Source organism: Mobula hypostoma, chromosome 1 (genome assembly GCF_963921235.1).
Source record: "Mobula hypostoma chromosome 1, sMobHyp1.1, whole genome shotgun sequence".
In the NCBI taxonomy this organism is placed as follows: Eukaryota; Metazoa; Chordata; class Chondrichthyes; order Myliobatiformes; family Myliobatidae; genus Mobula; species Mobula hypostoma.
The window spans coordinates 164,791,980-164,816,829 of record NC_086097.1 but is presented as its reverse complement, the minus strand read 5'-3'; the positions used below and the strand labels follow the sequence as shown (position 1 = coordinate 164,816,829).

General features: G+C 42.0%; 1 protein-coding gene across 3 annotated transcripts in view; it reads right to left on the bottom strand.

The window, feature by feature from the left end:
* Window positions 1-15,129: 15,129 nt before the first annotated feature.
* Window positions 15,130-24,850, bottom strand: part of LOC134351995 (microtubule cross-linking factor 1) — a 219,489-nt gene continuing 209,768 nt past the window's right edge. For 2 of the 3 annotated variants that reach the window (XM_063059028.1, XM_063059020.1), the window contains exon 15: window positions 15,130-16,927. In XM_063059028.1, the coding sequence (XP_062915098.1) occupies window positions 16,718-16,927 (210 nt within the window). In that variant the 3' untranslated portion in view covers window positions 15,130-16,717. The remainder of the gene's footprint in view (window positions 16,928-24,850) is intronic. The other variant, XM_063059036.1, reaches the window with a different exon arrangement.

Below are 24,850 nucleotides of genomic sequence, written 5' to 3'. Positions count from 1 at the left end.
GTGGACAGAACTGGCAGTAAAGGTGTGTCGGTGAAGAAATCCTTCTCCAGAGAAGTCTCTCCCAATTGAATGTGTAAAACTGTTGGACTTCCGAAGTTATCGCTTTAAGAACTATATCTGACTGTATCACTTTAAGAACTGTTTTCGCATTTAACGCTTTAAGAACCAGAGCCGAGTGGAGTTGGTGAACGGCTGCGTACCTGTTAACCTCCGGTTAAAGTTTTCCTTTGTTTTATTTTTCCTTATCGTTTATACGTGTTTAATAAACGTTTGGTTGTTTTTATATAACCAGTCTCGACTAATATTCATTGTTGCTGGTTACGTAACAATAACACCCAAAGTAAACTTTATTATCAGATTGCATGCACATCCTTTTTCTGCAGGCACTGAGCAAGTATATAGAACAGTAACTGCAAACATCAGGAACTGTAAACAAACTGTGCAAATGCGGATATAAATAAATAAAGTAAAGTGTAGTTATCCCCTTTATTAGAAACATCGAAAACCTACAGCACAATACAGGCCCACTGGCCCACAAAGCTGTGCCGACCATGTCCTTACCTTAGAACTACCTAGGCTTACCCATAGCCCTCTATCTTTCTAAGCTCCATGTACCTATCCAAGAGTCTCTTAAAAGACCCTATCGATTCTGCTTCCACCACCGCCGTCAGCAGCCAATTCCACACACTCATCACTCTCTGCATAAAAAACTTACCCCTGACATCTCATCTGTACCTATTTCCAAGCACCTTAAAAATATGCCCTCTTGTGCAAGCCATATCAGCCCTGGGAAATAGCCTCTGACTATCCACACGATCAATGCCTCTAATTAAAGATAATGTACCTCTATCAGGTCACCTCTCATCCTCTGTCGCTCCAAGGAAAAAAGGCCGAGTTGACTCAATGAATTCTCATAAGGCATGCTCCCCAATCCAGGCAACATCCTTGTAAATCTCCTCTGCACCCTTTCCAGTCCTTCCTGCAGTAAGGTGACCAGAATTGAGCACAGTACTCCAAGTGGAGTCTGACCAGGGTCCTGTATAGCTGCAATATTACCTCTCAGCTCTTAAACTCAAGCCCACGGTTGATGAAGGCCAATGCACCATATGCCGCCTTAACCACACAGTCAATCTACGCAGCAGCTTTGAGTGTCCTATGGACTTGGACCCCAAGATCCCTCTGATCCTCCACACTGCCAAGAGTCTTAACACTAATACTATATCCTGCCATCATATTTGACCTACCAAAATGAACCACCTCACACTTATATGGGTTGATCTCCATCTGCCACTTCTCAACCCAGTTTTGCATCCTATCAATGTCCCACTGTAACCTTTGACAGCCCTCCACACTATCCACAACACCCCCAAGCTTTGTGTTATCAGCAAATTTACTAACCAATCCCTCCACTTCCTCATCCAGGTCATTTATAAAAGTCACAAAGAGTAGGGGTCCCAGAACAGATCCCTGAGGCACACCACTGGTCACTGACCTCCATGGAGAATATGACCTGTCTACAACCACTCTTTGCCCTCTGTGAGCAAGCCAGTTCTGGATCCACAAAGCAAGGTCCCCTTGGATCCCATGCCTCCTTACTTTCTCAATAAGCCTTGCATGGGGTACCTGATCAAATGCCTTGCTAAAATCCATATACACTACATCTACGGCACTACCTTCATCAATGTGCAACCTCAAAAAATTCAATCAGGCTCGTAAGGCACGATTTGCCTTTGACAAAGCAATGCTGACTATTCCTAATCACATTATGCCTCTCCAAATGTTCATAAATCTTGCCTCTCAGGATCTTCTCCATCAACTTACCAACCACTGAAGTAAGACCCACTGGTCTATAATTTCCTGGGCTATCTCTACTCCCTTTCTTGAATAATGGAACAACATCTGCAACCCTCCAATCCTCCGGAACCTCTCCTGTCCCCATTGATGATGCAAAGATCATCGCCAGAGGCTCAGCAATCTCCTCCCTCACCTCCCGCAGTAGCCTGGGGTACATCTCGTCCGGTCCCGGTGACTTATCCAACGATGCTTTCCAAAAGCTCCTGCACATCCTCTTTCTTAATATCTACACACTCAAGCTTTTCAGTCTGCTGTAAGTCATCCCTACAATCACCAAGATCCTTTTCCGTAGTGAATACTGATGCAAAGTACTCATTAAGTACCTCTGCTATCTCCACCGGTTCCATACACACTTTTTCACTGTCATACTTGATTGGTCCTGTTCTCTCATGTCTTATCCTCTTGCTCTTCACATACTTGTAGAATGCCTTGGGGTTTTCCTTAATCCTGTCTGCCAAGGTCTTGTCATGGCCCCTTCCGGCTCTTCTAATTTCTTTCTTGAGCTCCTTTCTGCTAGCCTTATAATCTTTTAGCTCTCTATCATTACCTAGCTTTTTGAAGCTTTCGTAAGCTTTACTTTTCTTCTTGACTAGATTTACAACAGTTTTTGTTCACCACGGTTCCTGGACCCTACCATCCTTTCCCTGTCTCATTGTAATGTATCTATGCAGAACCCCATGCAACTATCCCCTGAACATTTGACACATTTCTTCCGTATGTTTCCCTGAGAACATCTGTTTCCGGTTTATGCTTCCAAGTTCCTGCCTGCTAGCCTCATATTTCCCCTTACTCCAATTAAATGTTTCTCTAACTTGTCTGTTCCTGTCCCTCTGCAATGCTATGGTAAAGAGAATTGTGATCACTATCTCCAAAATGCTCTCGCACTGAGAGATCTGACACCTGATCAGGTTCATTTCCCAATACCAGATCAAGTACAGCCTCTCCTGTTGTTGGCTTATCTACATATTGTGTCAAGAAACCATCCTGAACACGCCTAACAAACTCTACCCCATCTAAACCCCTCACTCTAGGGAGATGCCAATCAAGTGAGGTGGAAAATCTAGTCAGGTGGAAGAAGGCAGCATACATGAGGTTTAGGAAGCAAGGATCAGATGGGTCTATTGAGGAATATAGGGAAGCAAGAAAGGAGCCCAAGAAGGGGCTGAGAAGAGCAAGAAGGGGGCATGAGAAGGCCTTGGCGAGTAGGGTAAAGGAAAACCCCAAGGTGTTCTTCAATTATGTGAAGAAAAAAAGGATGACAGGAGTGAAGGTAGGACCGATTAGAAATAAAGGTGGGAAGATGTGCCTGGAGGCTGTGGAAGTGAGCGAGGTCCTCAATGAATACTTCTCTTCGGTATTCACCAATGAGAGGGAACTTGATGACAGTGAGGACAATATGAGTGAGGTTGATGTTTTGGAGCATGTTGATATTAAGGGAGAGGAGGTGTTGGAGTTGTTAAAATACATTAAGACAGATAAGTCCCCGGGGCCTGATGGAATGTTCCCCAGGCTGCTCCATGAGACGAGGGAAGAGATTGCTGAGCCTCTGGCTAGGATCTTTATGTCCTCATTGTCCACGGGAATGGTACTGGAGGATTGGAGGGAGGTGAATGTTGTACCCTTGTTCACAAAAGGTAGTAGGGATAGTCTGGGTAATTATAGACCTGTGAGCCTTACATCTGTGGTGGGAAAGCTGTTGGAAAAGATTCTTAGAGATAGGATCTATGGGCATTTAGAGAATCATGGTCTGATCAGGGACAGTCAGCATGGCTTTGTGAAGGGCAGATCGTGTCTAACAAGCCTGATAGAGTTCTTTGAGGAGGTGACCAGGCATATAGATGAGGGTAGTGCAGTGGATGTGATCTATATGGATTTTAGTAAGGCATTTGACAAGGTTCCACACGGTCAGCTTATTCAGAAAGTCAGAAGGCATGGGATCCAGGGAAGTTTGGCCAGGTGGATTCAGAATTGGCTTGCCTGCAGAAGGCAGAGGGTGGTGGTGGAGGGAGTACATTCAGATTGGAGGATTGTGGCTAGTGGTGTCCCACAAGAATCTGTTCTGGGACCTCTACTTTTCGTTATTTTTATTAACGACCTGGATGTTGAGGTAGAAGGGTGGGTTGGCAAGTTTGCAGACGACACAAAGTTTGGTGGTGTTGTAGATAGTGTAGAGGATTGTCAAAGATTGCAGAGAGACATTGATAGGATGCAGAAGTGGGCTGAGAAGTGGCAGATGGAGTTCAACCTGGAAAAGTGTGAGGTGGTACACTTTGGAAGGACAAACTCCAAGGCAGAGTACAAAGTAAATGGCAGGATACTTGGTAGTGTGGAGGAGCAGAGGGATCATGGGGTACATGTCCACAGATCCCTGAAAGTTGCCTCACAGGTGGATAGGGTAGTTAAGAAAGCTTATGGGGTGTTAGCTTTCATAAGTCGAGGGATAGAGTTTAAGAGTCGCGATGTAATGATGCAGCTCTATAAAACTCTGGTTAGGCCACACTTGGAGTACTGTGTCCAGTTCTGGTCACCTCACTATAGGAAGGATGTGGAAGCATTGGAAAGGGTACAGAGGAGATTTACCAGGATGCTGCCTGGTTTAGAAAGTATGCATTGTGATCAGAGATTAAGGGAGCTAGGGCTTTACTCTTTGGAGAGAAGGAGGATGAGAGGAGACATGATAGAGGTGTACAAGATAATAAGAGGAATAGATAGAGTGGATAGCCAGCGCCTCTTCTCCAGGGCACCACTGCTCAATACAAGAGGACATGGCTTTAAGGTGAGGGGTGGGAAGTTCAAGGGGGATATTAGAGGAAGGAATTTTTACTCAGAGAGTGGTTGGTGCGTGGAATGCACTGCCTGAGTCAGTGGTGGAGGCAGATACACTAGTGAAGTTTAAGAGACTACTAGACAGGTATATGGAGGAATTTAAGGTGGGGGCTTACATGGGAGGCAGGGTTTGAGGGTCGGCACAACATTGTGGGCCGAAGGGCCTGTACTGTGCTGTACTGTTCTATGTTCTATATGTTCTATGTTCTAATACTTGGGAAATTAAAATCTCCCACCAAAACAACCCTGTTATAATTACACCTTTGCAGAATCTGTCTCCCTATCTGCTCCTTGATGTCCCTGTTACTATTGGGTGGTCTATAAAAAACACCCAGTAGAGTTATTGACCCCTTTGTATTCCGAACATCCACCCACAGAGACTCCCTCGAGATCCCCTCCATGACTTCTTCCTTTTCGGCAGCCATGACACTATCTCTGATCAACAGTGCCACACCCCCACCTCTTTTGCCTGCCTCCCTATCCTTTCTGAAACATCTAAAGCCTGGCACTTGAAGTAGCCATTCCTGCCCCTGCACCATCCAAGTCTCTGTAGTAGCCAAAACATCATAGTGTTCAAGAGCCTGATGGTTGAGGGGTAGTAACTCTTTTTGACCCTGGTGATTTGAGTCCTGAGGCATTTGACCCTTCTCCCTGATGGCAGCAGCAAGTAAAGAGCATAGCCTGGTGGTGAGGATCTTTGAATGCTGAATTTCTATGACAATGTTTCATGTAAATGTGCTCAATGGTTGGGAGAGTTTTACCTGTGATGTACTGGGCTGAATCCACTATCTTTTGTAGGATTTTCTGCTCAAAAGTATTGGTGTTCCCATACCAGGCCGTATTGCAGCCAGTCAACAAACTTTCCACCACACATCTATAGAAGTTTGTCAAGGTTTTTAATGACATGCTGAATCACTGAAGACTCCTGAGGAAGTAGAGGTGCTGTTGTGCTTTCTTCACAATAATATTTATATGATGGGTCTAGGACAGGTTCTCTGAGATAGTGACACCCAGGAATTTAAATTTACTGGCCCTCTCCACCTCTGATCCTCCAATGATTACTGGCTCATGGACGTCTGTTTTCCGTCTTCGGAAGTCTATAATTAGTTCCTTGGTCTTATTGACATTGAGTGAGAGCTTGTTGTTATTACACCACTTAGCCAAGTTTTCAATCTCCTTCCTGTACTCTGATTCATCACCCCCTTTGATACAACCCACAACAGTGGAGTCATCAGCAAACTTGTATGTAGTGTTGGAGCTGTACTTGGGTGTAAAGCAAGTAGGACAGGGGGCCAAGTACACATCCCTGTGGTACTCCTGTGCTGATGGAGATTGTGGAGGAGATGTTTTTGTCAATCCAAACTGATTGGGCTTTACAAGTGAGGAAATCCAGGACCCAATTGCACAAGGGGGTATAGAGGCCCAGGTCTTGGAGTTCACTGATTTGTTTAGAGGGAGATGATGGTGTTAAATGCTGAGCTGTAATCAATAAAGAGCATGCTGATGTATGCATCTTTGCTGTCCAGATGTTCCAGAGTTATGTGAGGAGCCAATGAGATGGCATCTGCTACAGACCTGTTGCTTTTGTTGCTTCAGACAGGAGCCGATATGCTTCAACACTTGCCTCTCAAAATGCTTCATCACTGCATGAAAGTGCCACTGGGCGATAGTCATTTAGACAGGTTACCACACTCTTCTAGGGCACTGGTATGGTTGAAGTCTGCTTGAAGCAGGTGGATATCTCTCACTGCCAGAGTGAGAGGTTGAAGATGCCTGTGAATACACTAGCCGGTTGGTCGGCACAGATCTTCAGTATTCAGCCGGGTACTCCGTCTGGATCGGATGCTTTCCTTGCTTTCCTCTTAAAGGCAGCCAGCCACATCATCTTCAGATACTGATCCCAAAGGATCATCGGGAGACATGGGGGTGCATGATGGTTCGTCCCTAGTCTGGTGATCTCCAATGTAAGAAGACATATCGCCTGTTTTTTTTGGGTCTGTGATGAGTCATCTATTGATTCATTACTTTGTAGGTAATGTACGGTAGGAAACTTTGTCACATGGTGTGAGCAGAATTATCTGCAGCTTAATGTGAAAAAGACTAAGGCGCTGGTGGTAGATCTGAGGAGAGCTTAAAAACCAGTGACCACTGTTTCCATCCAGAGGGTCAGTGTAGACATGGTGGAGGATTACAAATACCTGGGGATACGAATTAACAATAAACTGGACTGGTCTAAGAACACTGAGGCTGTCTACAAGAAGGGTCAGAGCCGTCTCTATTTCCTGAGGAGACTGAGGTCATTTAACATCTGCCGGACGATGCTGAGGATGTTCTACGAGTCTGTGGTGGCCAGTGCTATCATGTTTGCTGTTGTGTGCTGGGGCAGCAGGCTGAGGGTGGCAGACACCAACAGAGTCAACAAACCCATTCGTAAGGCCAGTGATGTTGTGGGGATGGAACTGGACTCTCTGACGGTGGTGTCTGAAAAGAGGATGCTGTCCAAGTTGCATGCCATCTTGGTCAATGTCTCCCATCCACTACATAATGTACTGGGTGGGCACAGGAGTACATTCAGCCAGAGACTCATTCCTCCAAGATGCAGCACAGAGCATCATAGGAAGTCATTCCTGTCTGTGGTCATCAAACTTTACAACTCCTCCCTTGGAGGGTCAGACACTCTGAGCCGATAGGCTGGTCCTGGACTTATTTCATAATTTACATATTACTATTTAACTATTTATGGTTCTATTACTATTTATTATTTATGGTGCAACTGTAACGAAAACCAACTTCCCCCGGGAACAATAAGTATGACTATGACTATGTACTGCTGCACAAAGATCAGTTGTGTCAATTCAAACAAGTGCTTTATTTTCCTGTGAAATAAAGCAGCGAGTGTTCTTTTGTTTTGTATTCAGGAGAGAATTTATATAGAAGAATGAATCTGAGAATATACTAAAGTTTGAAAATGACCAACTCTTCCTGAGGTATGCTGACTTTTTAGAGAATAGGACAACTTCTAGGCATGTAGTATTGGGCATTAGAGCAAGAGTAGGCCATTTTCCTTATTGATTGAGCTATGCTGTTAGCTGATCTTAGCTGATCTCCTACCCTGTCTATTTTCTTCCTCTAATCCCAAGACCAATGTGCCTGGGACAGAGAGTTCCAAAGGTTATTTCAGTCCTAAATAGTTGCTTTCTTTTAATGAAACTAATACCCTTGCATCTGATTCTCCAAACAGGGACAGCAATTTGTCGGCATCCAGCTAGGCAAGTTCTCAAATGGCCCATTCTAATCAGGCACATGAGATTTTCAAATTGAACTCGTGCTATCAATTTGTAAGGTAAGACGGGTTGAGGTTGAGTTATGGACATTCTAAGGTTTATAGAACATGGATCATTGAATAGTATAGCCTGGTACAAGACCTTCAGCCCCTGATGTGCCGACCCTTTAACCTACTCCAAAATCAATATAACCCTTTCCTCCCAAATAACCCCCCATTTTTAAAATTTCATCCATGTGCCTATCTGGACCCTTAAATATCCCTAATGTAGCTGTCTGTCTCTACCACCACCCCTGGCAGTGTTCCAGGCACTTGGCATTCTGTCAGGGGGTGGGGGGGGGGGAATCTTCCCCTTGTTTTAGCCGTTTTTGCACGGGGGGAAAAAGTTGCTGGCTGCCTGCTCTATCTATGCATATTATCATCTTGTACACCTATCGAGTTGTTTCTCATTGTCTTTGCTAAAACATTCTTCAAACATTTCCTTGCATAGCTTTTATATATATATATATATTTTTTTTTGGTTCAAATATAAGCTAACTGCCCTGTGGATATGACGGTACTCTCAGTATAAAATAATGCAGATTAATTGCATATAATTGGGCCCAATGATTCTGATAGGTGCAGGGAAAATGTTCCATATCGTGGTTTTGCACATACTGTTCATGGCTGCAAGCTATGACACATTTCAAACAATGAAAATCCCATTTGAAAGATTGGGGTCTCAGTCTGTTCACATTTCTTCATGCTTCTTGAACTCCAATTAGTTCTCACATTTGTGAGATGTCTGTCTGCTAAGAGTTGGCTATGTGTGCGGTGGTTGGCAGTCTCTGTCACGTTTCCACTTTTAACAATGATGCACTTAAAAAATAATTTAACCCCCTGGCGGATTTGATATCAAATATCCAGCTTGTGTGGTAATATTCCTGAGGGATTATCAAGTTATCCACAACAATTATATAGATTGGAACACTGTCCTGTTAAATATCTCAACATATTATACATCCAAAATATTTAATTTTCCATCCATAGACAGGAAAGCTACTGGTTATTTATCTAAAGCAGAGCTACTGTATATTTCTTTGTGATGTCTGATCTTAATCTATCTGCTCAAATCAAAGGTGTCTCATACTGATCACTTTAATGAGCCTTGCCGATGTTTCACTGTTAGACCAACATACTCCCTCTGATCTTTGTGTAGGCTTGAGATTTCATCAAATGATTTATGGCATTCCTTTGTTCCAAAGCCATCTTCTGTCTTGGCAGTGAATGAAATGGAAAAAGATGCTATTGTTAAAAGCTCAGCCAGAATAAAATTCCCCTAAAGCTGTATGATTGTAAGCCTTTCACCAGTCTACACTGCAATTTGTGGAGGCAAAAGCAGTGGATTGGAGAAACTGAGGAGGAAAATCTGCCATTGTAGTAGTATGTAGAGGCATGAGATGGAGACTGCTACATAATAGGCAGAATGAGGTGGGGATGGGATGATGGGCAGATTGGACCAGATAACAGTGGTGTTTCAGAGGCTGGTGGGAGATTGGTGGAGACATGTGGAGAGGGAATAGTTGGCAGGTGGATCCAGGCAGAGGAGAGGATAGGGGAAACAAGCTAGCTAGATAAATGAGTGTGCATTGGAGGAGATTTAGTGAGGCTAAGAAGCAGAGGATCTGTGGATTCTATTGCATCATGTAGAATGAAGACGGAAAGTTAAACATGTTGTTTATTGTGAGAGGAAATGAATGCAGTAAGTAAGGAAATTGTGCTTCAGTTACGTAGGGTGAGATGGTGCCGGGAGTTCTGAGAGTTGTACGATTAACAGCTGTTCAGATGAGATTTAGTAGTATCGAGTACTGGGGAAAATTGTGTCAATGGCATGGACATGTACAGAGACAGGCCTTTTGGCCCATCATATCTATGCTGACAAGCTCTCTTCCAGATCAAGTCTCATTGGAGCACATCCCTACACATATGCCTGTCTAGATATCTTTTAAACTTTGTAATTGTACTCGTCTCTATCACTTCTTCTGGTACTTGGTTCCGTATACCCACAACCCTCTGTGTGAAAATGCTGTCCCTCATGTCCCCTGTAAATCTTTCCCTTCTCACCTTGTGCCTATTTTTGAACTCCCCTGCCCGAGGAAAATGACTGCGATCATACACCTTATCTATTACCCTCATAATTCTATAAACCTCTAAGGTCACCCCTCTACCACCTCCACTCTGGCAAAAACAGTCACAACCTATTCAGTCTCCTGCAAAATAAGTCTTCCATTTCTGGCAACATCCTTGTAAAAATTTTCTGCACCCTCTCTAGCAATGGTAGTGTTGTGAAAGAAGCAGAGAATCTGTGGATTCTATTGCATCATTTAGAATGAAGAAGGAAAGTTAAACATGTTGTTTATTGTGAGAGGAAATGTTATTTATCCTATTTGTAAATGGAACAGCTGAGTTTTCTAGAGGAAGGACAGAGGCCAGAGTATGTCCTGATTCTCGATGTTGTGGATTATTTCTGTGTTCTAACATAACTACACTAGGGGCTTTGAATACTTGGTTCCTGAAAGTTATATTGCAACTCTTGTAGAAGCTCCCAAGAGAGCTAGTGTTTATATTTTTTTAATGTGTATTACTTGCAGATGTTTTGCTACTGTGCTGGTAAAGTCTTGGCCTAGTCCAGTGCATAAACCTATAAACCATCTAGGGGATACGCGAGATTCTGCAGGTGCTGGAAATCTTGAGCAACACATAGAATGCTGGAGGAACTCTGCTGATCAGACAGCACCAATGGAAGGAAATGAAGAGATGACATTTTGGGCTGATTCATCGGTTGTTCATTTCCCTTCATAGATACTGCCTGACCCTCTGGGTTCCTCCAGCACTTTGTGTTTGTTGTTCTGTAGGCCATCTCATTGCTTTCCTCAATTTGACAACTATTTCTACGTTCATATTATCAGCCTAATATCATTGTCATTGCCTATTGTTAGCTGCTCATCCATGCTATGCTGGGTATTAGTAATGTTTCTAAACCTGGATTCAAATTCTCATATCCTGGACAACACAAGGAAGCCTGAATCATAATGCAACATCATTGAGTGCACAGGCAAATATTATGCTCTGAGCACAAAGATACAGAATTGAATTGGTGGGTAAGTACTGGTGCAACTGGAAGGTGTTCACGCCCTCTGTCCTGGCATAAGGTTTCTTGTCATCTAGAATGCATTGTCCAAAACTTAGGAAGCAAGTTTCATAGTAACTTTAAAAGGGAGTTGGACTAAAGAGAAATTGGTTGCAAGAGTAAGGGGAAGGAGGATTGGGACTAACTGGCTAGCTCTAACAGTGACAGACAATGGGTAGATGTAATAACATTGTTTTCCTTAGTGATCTGTACTAGCTTGAGGCTCAAGTGTGGGCTCAGTCCAGGGTCGAACAAAGAGCAAACAATATTTGTCTTTCTGGTTGTAACAGGCAGAAACAAGATTTTTGTTGTATTTCCCACGTAAGTCTTTTGCTTGTATTTTAGAGTTTGATCATGGAAATATCCCCGTATGAACTCCTGGGTTTATCCAATACTTGCATCTCTGACTTCAAATTTGCCCATTCTAGGGGGCAATTGATTCAGTACTATAATCTCCTTAACTGTTTCCCACACTATGTCCAACTTGCTAAATGTAAAGTATAAAATTGGTAAATTTGTTTCTTGTTGTCACATATACTGAAGTACAGTGAAAAAACTTAGTTTTGCTTGCCATTTGTACAAATCATTTCATCACAACATCACATTGAGAGAGTACAAGGGAAAACTAAGTCTTTAAGGCCCCGATTGACCAAAGAGGACACCTTGGTGTGGTGCTGCAGCAGATGGGCAAGGTCCTTAATGAATACTTCTCCCATTTTTACTGTTGAGAAAGACCTGAAGGATTTGATGTCTTCTTCTTTTTTTGTGATGCAGACATCCCAATGAAGGGTTTCAGCCCAAAATGTTAACTGTTTGTTTCTGTCCAAAGTAAATAGGGAGGTCTTGGGGATAGTCCACATTACAGTACAGGAGGTGTTGGATTCTTTAAAAAAAACATTTAGAATGGAGATGAGGAGAAATTTCTTTAGCCAGAGTTGTGCAACTGTGGAATTCATTGTCACAGGCAGCTGTGGAGGCCAAGTCTTTATGTATATTTAAGGCAGAGGCTGATAGATTCTTGATTAGTTGGGGCATGAAGGGATATGGGGAGAAGGGGAGAAGGCAGGAGATGGGGTCTGAGAGGGAAGTGGATAAGTCATGATAAAATGGTGGAGCAGACTTGATGTGTCAAATGGCCTAATTCTGCTCTCATATCTCATGGTCTTGTATGAAAGTAGACAAAACTCCTGGACCTGACCACATTATCAAAGAACACTTTGGGAGACTACTGAAGAAATTGCAGGGGTGCTGACTGAGATATTTGCATCATTGTTAGATATTGGCGAGGTGCTGGTAGACTGGTGGGTAGCAAATGTAATGCCTTTATTTAAGAAGGGTGGCAAAGAAAAACCTGCGAACCATAGACAAGTAAGTCTAACATCCTTGGTGGGTAAATTACTGGAGAGAATTCTGAGGGGTAAATATATATGTACGTCCGAAGAGATGGAGGTTAATTAGTCACATGGCTTTGTGTATGAAAGATCATATTTTAGGAACTTGATTGAAATTTTTGAGGTGACCAACAAAGCTGATAAGGACAGCGTGATGCATGTGGCTTGTATGGATTTCAGGCCTTGGATAACATGGTGCTCGCTTGCCTATAAATACTGAGGAGATCCATAGCCAGACAATAGAACAAGCTGGAATTCAAAACAACCCTTTATTTGGTAAAACTATGTCAGTCTCAAAACTCAACCCAAACTCTCACTCTCCAGTACGACTACTTAGGTGGTTTACCCCAGAACAAGTGAGTCCTTGGTTGGGATAACGACCTATCAGTGAGGCTGGGATTGGTTTCAGCTGACCACTGGGTGCTGAGTGTTCTGTCTCGCTGTAACATCTCCCTCGTGAAGGATTTGAACCGAGGGTTGATTCGGAATGGAACTTCCGGTTAGGATGGCACCTCAGTATAATGCTCCTTCGGGCAACATCTTCTGGATAGATCATGAAACCATATATTTCACTACTTACGTCTTTTATGTTTCCTTTTCATCTTGAATGTGATTTTGGAAATGTTGGAGCCTATGATTTGCACTTTGGAAATTGTTTAGGTATATCAGCACTCTGCAGTCTCTGAGAGGATTCCAGAAGGCAGAGGGGTGACCTTAGAGGTTTATAGAATTATGAGGGTAATAGATAAGGTGTATGATCGCAGTCATTTTCCTCGGGCAGGGGAGTTCAAAAATAGGCACAAGGTGAGAGGGGAAAGATTTACAGGGGACATGAGGGACAGCATTTTCACAGAGCCTTCAGGAGCACATGGCTGCAACTGATTGATGTGGGAATGCCAGTGATGTCCTTCTGTGATAACTCTGTAGAGCACTTTCCCCATTCATTTGGCAATCTGACTTGGTACATGGGGGTTTACCCATTGTGAGACTGTGTGGTCCACACTGCAGCTCTGAGCTTGAATGATTTTGCATGTTGACCAAGATTGATATGGCTGTCTTTGTACACCTAATCATCTGCTGTTTCAAGATGTTATGTTGTTACAATCATCACATCCAACACTGTGCACAACTTTCTCCCCAAAAATGCTTCAACTGGGAACTTCCCCTCAGCCTAGATGTGGTGTAATTCAATTTGTTGGCAGGAATGTGTTGAAGGCCATGGACGATGTTCCTTCCCCTCTTAAATTAAAAAGCAACCGTTTGAATGTATATACAAACATTTCTCTGCTTGTCCGTTGCCCCTTTCAGGTCCCAATGCGGGGTTGTGACCAAAAATGTAGACAGTCCTTTTCCCTCACAGACACTGCTTGACCCATAGGGCATTTCCAGCTGCCTCTTGCATATCTCTCCATTATGGGAATAAATTGCTGTGTCTTGAGGAATAGTAATTGCGGGCCTGGAGTATTGTGTGGGAGTAATTAAGTATCTTGGGGTCTATTGCATCCCCTGTGGTTGAATGATACAATATTGGGAAAGATTAGAATGAAGGTGACTGGAAGCTGAACCAGGAATTCTGGAAGGATGTGGTGCCTGAGAGGAAAATGACAGATTCTTCAAGTGGCAAATAGTTTGAGGACTATCAACCAATGTGGGCAAATGAGACTAGTTTAGATGGGTACCTTGGCTGGCTTGTAACAGTTGGGCCAAAGGGCCTGTTTTTATCCTATATGATAATGACTCTCTAGAAGAAGATCAAATTTACAAAAAAGTGGCTTGCCACATGAATAATAAAAGAAAGCCACATTGTTTTTACATCCTGTCAGTTTGTATTGAGACTCAATATGTTAAAATTTTGGGAAACTGGCAGATTTCAAAGTCTCCTGACCAATTTTTGCTTATTTTCTCATTTGGCATAAACCATTGTGCCAGAGACTGGGAATGTTATCAGGTCTGGTGATCTTAATTCTCTTGTGGTTCACACGGAGTCGGAGCTAGGACTGTGTAAACAGGGAACAACAGTTCCTTTTGTGAACATAACATCCAACAACTGGGAAGACATGAGATTTGTTCCAAAAAGGCATTTGATTACAAAATAACAGGAATAATGGAAAAAAAACAAACTGCTAGAAGAATTCAGTAGTCCAGGCAGTATCTGCAGATGGAAATGAGCAGTATGTATTGTGGGTAGTGTGTTGACTTGTCTACAGTCATGGTTTAATTGATTGTCAAATACAAGTACACGTATGCAGTAAAAGACGTGTGTAGCAGCATCATGGGCACTTAGCATCATATACACAATTCATAAAAAAAATAAATTGTAGAAGGTAGTACAAAGGCAATTGACTAGAGGTAACCCTAGAATATCCTGACCCATATTCTTTCTTCCATATTCCTAGATGGATTTCAGGATAAGTCTCACACAAATCCAGATGCATAAACTTTTGCATGCACACTCAACCACAACACATTCTTTCATACAAAGAACCTTGCACTTTCTCACTCTATCACACACAATCAAACTCTCACACCTAGACACAAGTCAACTTGCAAAGATGAACCAGGCATTGTTTCTCTCTAAAAGGATTTGAGAAGCAAAATCAGGTGTTGGAAATTTGAACTTTTATTTATGGGTAAATTGTCTTACACTGAACCCTAAAGACATTCATTACAATATTAAGTTTGAACAATATCTCAATATTTTCCAAAAATTATCAATACTGTACACAGACAGTTGAACTGTTACAATAATTTAGTTAAAAATGCTTTCTCCTTAGTTAATGCAAGAAACACCAATAATTAAAATACAGTACATGATTAACCTCACAACATCGTAACAGTGGATTCTTTGTCGTTTTGTTCATTTTTGTGATATTGGGGTACAGTAGCTATATACATGCACTAAAGTGCTATGGACCCAATGGCATGCAAGTCAAGTATTGTACCGTCATTTAACTAACTTATTAAGACTGTCCTTATCATTCTTCTTTTTTGCTTTATGCTCTAGCAAAAAAAAATTAAACTCTATTCAATATAATTTCTTTTCTTGTCCCTAAACCTGGGTTTACTTGCTTTACTTGAGAGCACCGTAAACTCTGTGTCATTAAAACTAAAGCTTCAATCCATATGAAGCACTTTACAAAATCACACTGGCATCAATAGTAAAATAAAAACTAATGTGTTTTTTAAAAGAATATAATTAGGACTATTTTACATGGAAACCAATACAGTGCAATGTAAAAGAAAGGCAGCCCAAATTACTGAGAGACCACTCCAACCCCTTCAATTTCTCTAGAACCTTCCTCTTTTGGATAGCACACATTTTACAAACAAAAACCTTGGCACCATAGCCATCCTACTGAGGCGTGCAATGCCGTAAGGTAATACTGTGAAGCTACCGTAAGCAATGAATTACAAGATTGTGTAGATATAATGTTATTTTTTTATTGTGATACTTTAAAATACTTTTTTGCATTTATTATAATTTTTTTTCCACTGGATAAAAGATCCACACGTGAATGGGTCCAATGGCTCTGTTCAACCATCAGGAATGGTAGGGTGATTAAGTCATAACTGCAGGGCAACTTGGTGGCCAGCCAGAGCATCTTTGACAAGATGGCAATGAACATTTGTCTTCTCACTGTTGGACCTGAAGCAAATTATCCAGCTTAAAAACACAGAAAAGTTCATTCCAATTGCAGTTTCAGACATATCTAACAGGTAGCACTGGGAACATAGAAACCATATCTACCCATTCTTATTTAGGAGATCTGCACTGTAATCACAAGATTTCCAGCTGCCAGGAAAATGACACTGAATGCATGTCACCTGGTTGCAGTGGGAAAAAAAAATCCTCACCACAGTCCCAGTCCCATTGATGGAAAAGCAGACAGATGGGAGGAGTGTATCTTCAAAGTCTACCTTTCAAATTGCTTTGTCTGCCAAACAATATGGCTAAGTAAAATAAACACTCATAAACTACTGCATTACAAGCAAAGAAACTGCTATCTTTCCAGCCGTCTGTCTGGATAGCACTCTCATTCTTAAGCACAGACACTGCAGTTATATTATAGGTTTGATACACAACAGTTCATTCCTGATTTGTTGAATCCTTCATAACTGAATGTTGAGTAGAATTTTCCGCCATACAGGATCATTGGGACTGTGAATTAGTGTTTTTTGTTATTAACTTGTGTACTATGCAGGCTTGTGCTCTGGGTCATGTTCTTGATCCGTTGCAGGAGGTTCACTCGGTTGACCGATGCAAACTAAATCCCCAGAGGATGAAGACTGTGAGGCAGAAGGTGAGAGTGAAGCCCACCGCGATGGTGGGCGCTGGTTGGCTGGCCTGGCAGGCCGTGAGAAGCAGGGTTCCAGTGGTGGAGCTACTGAGGGCCAAGGAAACTCCTTGCAAGCAGAAAATAGAAGGAGGAAAGATTAGAACATTGCAATGGTAAAAAGTAAATGGAAAATCACATAAGCCACAGCAGCCATGCATTACTTATTGCAACACAGAAGAAAGGAACATATGCTGGCAAAGCAATCTCTTTCCCCCTCTTCTTATTTCCTCGTACCCCTGCAATTTATTCCCCACCCTCTCTTTCTCTTCCACCTGCTGTTCAATGGCCCTCTGTTTTGTTTCTACTTACCTACTCTAAGAGGTCATTTACAATAGTCAATTAACTTACCTGCACATCTTTAGGAAGAAACCAGAGACTCTAAGGAAACCCATTTGGTCTCATTTAAGAAATCCAGGTAAGGAACCTGGGTCCCTGGAGATATGCAGCAGCAATTCTGCCCAAATTATGCAAATACATATACATATGTGAATGAAACTTTTAGTAAACTGCTGTAGTTTGTACTTTTTAAAAAGGAGAACAGTAAAGCCAGATCAACTATTTTCCAAAGCTCTTTTGTCACCAGCAAAACAAGACAGTGGTATTCATGTTGCCCTATGCAGCAACAACAAGGAAAAGTCCATGTCTTAATTGTCAAGTTTGGCATCTATCAACTCATTTTTTAAACCATCTTTTTCACTTCAACAGATCCTGAATGTTGTTTTGTACAGAGCATATTCCAACAGCACCATGGTTACCACCAGTCATTGCTCCTGTCCTAGGACAGTGCTGGGCAGAGGGAACTATTTTCATGACGTCAACAGGACAAGCTGCTTAAACAAATAACTGAAAGAGAATTGAAGCATTTTGTTGGCTTGGTGATAAGGGGTACATTTCAAATTCAGCTCTATTATTCAGTTCCATCAATCTCGCAATTCCTGCATCAATAAAAGTGAATCACATGCACTTCCATTAACCATCAATCGCTTCCTTTCCAAAGTTTTACACAGTAATGCTGTCACCCATATGATAAATTATTCCAATGCTCTAGTTAACTGAAAATCTTAAAACTAGAAATCAAGATTTATTTATGCTCCTGAACATTGACAACCATAATATTTAATGATGCATTGTCTTTAGAGCTAAAAGATGGGAAAATTCTCGAGGAAGAGCCCTGCTGAAATTGACTGGGTCACACAGATATTTCCATGAAGCATAATAATACTGAAGAACAACCAACCATAGGAGACTACAGGACTGGCCCCAGCATTGAAAAACAACTTGTTGTTATGTGTAGATGTGTTGGCATTACAGTTGAATCATGCCTCAACAGTTGCTGTACAGGATGAACTGAAAAAGCTAGTCATGCCTGGGTTCCAGGTAACTATCCCACATTCAGAGTCTGCACCTATGGGGGAAAGTTCAGAAGCAAAGCTCTAATGTGAGCAAACAGGGATTAAGTCAAGTCCATTGTCATGTGCACAAGTATGATGAGGTACAGCTACCATGAAAAACTTGCATCACAGTAACGTAGATTCAGACAACATAGTGAACATAAATTATACAGAAATTACCCAAGACAGTGAAGGAGGAAAGAGAAGAATCCTGTTGTTGGCACAATCGTCGTGTTAAGTATTGCAATATTGGCATCCGTCTCTTAGTAGCTTATTGAACCTGATTTCAAAGAATTGCATCAAATATTTCAATGTCAGTCATCCTTGGTAGGTGATTTGTGCCCCACTTGTTCAGCGTAGCTTGTGGAATATAAGTTCAGTGAACTAGTGCATTGCTAGGTTCTAATGGTCATCTCATGGGTGATTTTTTTCTGTACTTCAATTTATGTAATTAAAGCATTAGAAATTGGATGTAGGCGGCATCCATCAATAAGAACCTTCACCATCAAGGACATATCTCCTCTCATTACTACCATCAGGGAGGAGGTACAGGAGCTTGAAGATGCACACTCAACTTTTTAGGAACAGCGTCTTCCCATCCACCATATCTCTGAATGGACCATGATATTTAATTATTTTATATTTCTTATAGTAACTTACAGTAATTTTTCATGTCTTCCACTGTACTGCTGCCACAAAACAACAAATTTCATGACGTATGTCAGTGACAATAAACGAGTCTGATTCTGACACTGAAAAATGTGGTATCACATCGTGCAATGGTTCACTTTGCGAAGAAGGGAGGGTGGAAGTGGTAATCTCTCCATGGACCAGATTTCTATCCCATTTATGACCTCAATTGGAGAGAGTGAGGGAAATCCAGGCAGTTCTCATTGACATGGTATAAGGTGGTGGTGGAGTCTGGTGGTGCTACAGAGCTGATACCTGTGGCTTTACCCCAAAATGGCCAAAAATAAAGTACTGCAGATGCTGTCAATATAGAGTAAAATTTATTCTATTCTGATGATAGGACATTGAATTAATACATTAACCCTGCTCCCTCTCCAAAAAAGTTTCAGCCAGAATTAACCATTCGCCCATCCCTATTACAGTTTCGACTGACACAATAAAAAAAAACGGAAACTGCATTCTGATATTTTGGAAGATCATTGTGGACAATTTAAATCAGTTACTGGGCTAAATGAGAAGCCCTGCTGACACACTCAGGCAGAGTTGATCAGCCAGGCAGTCATATTAACACGACTCAAAGTTAGTCCTGATTGTTCAGATCAAAGGCATTCCAACAATACACTTTAAATTGCATTGAAAATTCCATCTGATAAAATTAATTTCAAAAGTTAAGAGTCATATGTCATGCTTGTTGCGAGATATGATTCCAATAATGAACATGAATGCTAATTATGGTAAAAAAATGTTACGGTGAAAAGTAGAATCCGATATTGTAATCAGGAAATCCACAACCAGCTTGCATTTCCAGGCTCTGACCTCAAGATGGCTCTGCCCCAATAGCTCAATAGTTCAGATCCTATTAACATTGATAATAGTTACCTAAAAAATACTGTAATGATTTTGGTATTCCATCCACAATGGTTCAATCTTTTCACACTTCTTTCCCAAAAGCATCATGTGCCTTAGTAAAAACTGCCTATTTTAATCTTTCAATTCAGATAATGATTCAAATCTCGATGAGCACTTCACCACAGCCAATTCTTCAGATGAGCTCCAAGACCTTAACATAGAATACAGCACCGTGCTGTTGTTCAGCCCTTGATGTTGTGCCAACCTATATAAATGGTTATTTATTTAGAAATATAGTGTAGAACAGGCAGTCCCACCCAGCAACCCACCTACTAAACCCTAATCTAATCACAGGGCAAGTTACAATGACTCATTAACATACTAACTGGTTAGATTGCAGGAGGAAACCGCAGCACCCAGAGGAACCAAGCGGACATGGGGAGATTGTATAAACTCCTTACAGAGGACTCCAGAGTTGAACTCTGAATTCTGCTGCTCTGGGCTGTAATAACGTAACACCAACCGCTATTCTATTGTGGTGCCCTCCTTACATCCATGTGCATATCTAAGAGTCTCTTAAATGGTCCTATTATATCAATCTCTACGACCACCCCAGCCGTGCATTCCAGGCACCTTGCACTCTCTGTATAATAAAAACCCCACCTCTGATATCTCCACTAAACATTCCTCCATTCAGGTAAAATGGGTTTCTTCAGATATTGGCCATTGCTGCCCAGGGAAAAAGTTGCTGGATGTCTACTCTATCTATGCCTTTCATAATCTTATACACCTCTATCAAGTTGCCTCTCATCCTTCTTCAGTTCAAAGTGAAAAGCCAAAGCTCGCTTAATGTTTCCATGTAATCCAGGCTGTATCCCGGTAATTCCCTCTGCACCCTCTCTAGACCTTCCACATCCTTCCTATAACGAGGGGGCCAGAACTAAACACGATACTCCAAGTGTGGTCCAACTAGAGCTACAAGGAAGGAATTAGAATCAGAATCAGGTTTATCATTGACATACTGTACATTGTGATATTTTTCTTTTGAGGCTACCGTACAGTACAATACATTTAAAATCTATAAGATAAAATAGGAATATATAAAAATAATGCAAAATAATGAGGTATTATTCATTGACCATTCAGATGGTGGAGGGGCAGAAGCTGTTTCTAGTACGTTGAGTGTGCATCTTCAGGCTGGTATACCTCCTCCCTGATGATTATTGATGCCTGAGGGAATGGATAAACAGGGATTGTTTTTGCTGGAACAAGGGAGACTGAAGCATGAATTTGTGGAGGTTTTTAAAATTATGAGGGGCATATACAGTACTGTGCAAAACTCTCAGGCACATACAATAAATAGAGTTGGGTGCCTAAGACTTCTACACAGTACAGTAGTAATTTTATGTATTGCACTATAGTACTGTCGCAAAAAAGAACAAATTTCATGATACATGTGAGCAATGATAAATCTGATTCTGATATGGGTCTCTATTGTGGACTGAGAATGGGAAGGGAGCAGAGAGAGGGGAATTGTGGCTGGGAAGAGGGGAATCGTGGTTGGGAAAAGGGGAAGGGAGAGGGGAGGGTGTGGGAAGCACAAGAGAGACGTTCTTTAATGATCAATAAACCAATTGTTAAGGAATCAAATGACCTTGCCTGGTGTGTCAGAATCCGTGCAAGCCTTCCCCCGCCCTGACACTCCTTCCCTGCCACCTGTCCCACATCCCTCCCAAGGCGCTCCACCGCCATCATTCCCAACATCCTTTGCTCCTGCCAGATTTATAAACTTGCTCCCCACTCCACGTTGACAAATGCAGTACTGTGTAAAACCTGAGGCACTGTAGCTAGATACACAGAATGTGCCGCAGACTTTTGCACAGTACTTTATATGACAGACAGTCACAGTCTTTTTTTCGGGGTAATGGAGTCTACAACTAAAAGGCATAAGTTTAAGGTGAGTTGGGGTATGATTTAAAGGAAACCTGAAGGATGATTTTTTTTTTACACAGAGGGTAGGGGATATATGAAGCAAGCTACCAGAGGAAACAGCAGAGGAAGGCACAATTACAATGCTTAAAAAACATTTGAACAGGCTCATGAATAGGAAAGATTTAGTGAGATGGGCCAAATGCAGGCAAATAAGATTAGCTTAGATAGGCATTGTGATTGGTGGGTGAGTTGTGCCAACAGGGCTGTTTCCCTGGTATACAATTCAATGAATTTATGACGTTCATTTGATCTGCCCGAGTCCTTTTCTAACCCTAAGTAATCGCTTGACAACGAGCTTTCGGACATCTGTAACACACATTCACAATAAGGACTCTCCATCCTTACCCCTTTGCTTCACTCCAAGGAAACTCAAACTAAGCCTAAAAAACCTGGCCTTGAATATGGCTGGAATATTTACTTAGCAGGGTGGAACGGTGTTGCATTGAGATCTTCTTTGCTTCCTCATATCTGGACTGTGTTGCCAGTTAAGCTTCTGTTACCCCCCCCCACCCCAACTCTTTCTGTGTTATCACATTTCTGCTGTTTATGGAACACTGGATATGTGAGGTTGCTGAATTGCTTTCACCAGAATTTGACAATATTAAAGATAAAAATATTAATCAGAGATAAAAATGCGGGGCAATTGCAGATGAGGAGAGAAGAGCAAAAGGGGAGATCTGTGGTAAAGAGAAAGCTGGAAAGATTGAAGGACTGATGAGTGTAAGCAGGTGGAAGTAATGGAGCAAATGATGCAAAAATACGGCAACTGGAAAAATTGTAAAAGGGTGCAATCACAATTCTTGGAGATGTAAATAACAGAAATCATGATCAGAGTGGGTTTAGATAGGACAAGCATGATTGGAGGGGGTTTAGATAGGATGAGCATGATCGGAGGGGGTTTAGATAGGATGAGCATGATCGGAGGGGGTTTAGATAGGATGAGCAGGATCGGAGGGGGTTTAGATAGGATGGGCATGATCGAAGGGGGTTTAGATAGATGAGCAGGATCGGAGGGGGTTTAGATAGGATGAGCAGGATCGGAGGGGGTTTAGATAGGATGAGCATGATCGAAGGGGGTTTAGATAGATGAGCAGGATCGGAGGGGGTTTAGATAGGATGAGCAGGATCGAGGGGGTTTAGATAGGATGAGCACGATCGAAGGGGGTTTAGATAGGATGAGCACGATCGAAGGGGGTTTAGATAGGATGAGCACGATCGAAGGGGGTTTAGATAGGATGAACAGGATCGGAGGGGGTTTAGATAGGATGAGCAGGATCGGAGGGGGTTTGGATAGGATGAGCAGGATCGAGGGGGTTTGGATAGGATGAGCAGGATCGAGGGGGTTTAGATAGGATGAGCATGATCGAAGGGGGTTTAGATAGGATGAACAGGATCGGAGGGGGTTTAGATAGGATGAGCAGGATCGGAGGGGGTTTGGATAGGATGAGCAGGATCGGAGGGGGTTTGGATAGGATGAGCAGGATCGGAGGGGGTTTGGATAGGATGAGCAGGATCGAGGGGGTTTAGATAGGATGAGCACGATCGAAGGGGGTTTAGATAGGATGAACAGGATCGGAGGGGGTTTAGATAGGATGAGCAGGATCGGAGGGGGTTTAGATAGGATGAGCAGGATCGGAGGGGGTTTAGATAGATGAACAGGATCGGAGGGGGTTTAGATAGATGAGCAGGATCGGAGGGGGTTTAGATAGGATGAGCAGGATCGGAGGGGGTTTAGATAGATGAGCAGGATCGGAGGGGGTTTAGATAGATGAGCAGGATCGGAGGGGGTTTAGATAGGATGAGCAGGATCGGAGGGGGTTTAGATAGGATGAGCATGATTGGAGGGGGTATAAATGAGAGGAATCATGATTGGAGGGAGTGTAAATAGGAGATGGTGTTTCAGTTAAAGGAGGTGTAAAAGGAAGTGGAATCATGACCAGAATTTGTTGAAGTAGCTGTGAGCCAAGTCTCGATGCATATCTTTTGCCCGTCAGTCTTCTCCATTGAAGTCCATTTCTCCATCCTCACCTTTATCCATTTCACTTCCTGCCAGCCTCCCCAGTTCTCTCTGCCACCTCCCTGTATTAATCTCACATTTCCTTCATGCCTCACTGTATAACATTACCCTGACTTAGACAATGTGTTTGATTCATGTTCCCTCTGTGTGCAACATAAGAGAAGGACTTGCACTGAAGTATTACTTGTTCCTATCATTCTGCATTGCTGGCACATCCAGAGTATTACTCTTAATTCCTACATTCTAGTTGCTCAAATGAAGTGATATGGTTGATCTGCAGTATGGGATTTTCATCAACATCCAGCAGAAATCTAAATTACCTTGAATCAAATTGAAGATTTTTTTGTTGAAACTGAAATGCTGAGTGAGCAGTTAGCAAGCCGCTTCACAAATTGGGTAATTTTATCCACAATATAATCTGGATCAAAAAATTCTATACAAAATTGATAAAATATGTTTTAATGCCTGGAGCCAAAAAGATCAAAGTTCCTGTTGGCAGGGGGAAGTAATACAGAATCACAGAAATTTAGGACACCGAAGGAGATTATTAAATCAATGTATCCTAGACAGTTGAAAAAGAGATACTTAAACTAATTGAACAGAACACCAAAATCAATACAATCCCTACACTTTCCACAGACACTGACTGATATACTAACTGCTTTGGTCTTTTGTTTTTCATTGTTACATGGCAAATTTTGACCAGTACTCCAATTATTGCAATCTATTGGATAGGTATACAGATATTTAGTCCAGATTTCCAACATTCTATTTGGTCTTTTTTCATGGAAATTGTGTCTGGCATATTCTGCATGAGACCAGAAATTGTCGATGTGGTATTGTAGGTTTTACAATTTGAACAACTGCAACAATTTGCAAGTTTAAAAAAAAAAGCAAGATTTTTTTTAGAACTTTTCAAGCCATTAAACTTCCTAAGCTGCTTCAATAGGAGTGTCATTTAACAAAATTGTACCTCATGCCACACCGTAGAAGATTTCGAAAAATCGTTACAACAGATGAAGAGATACAACACCTGCCCTATCATCTTATC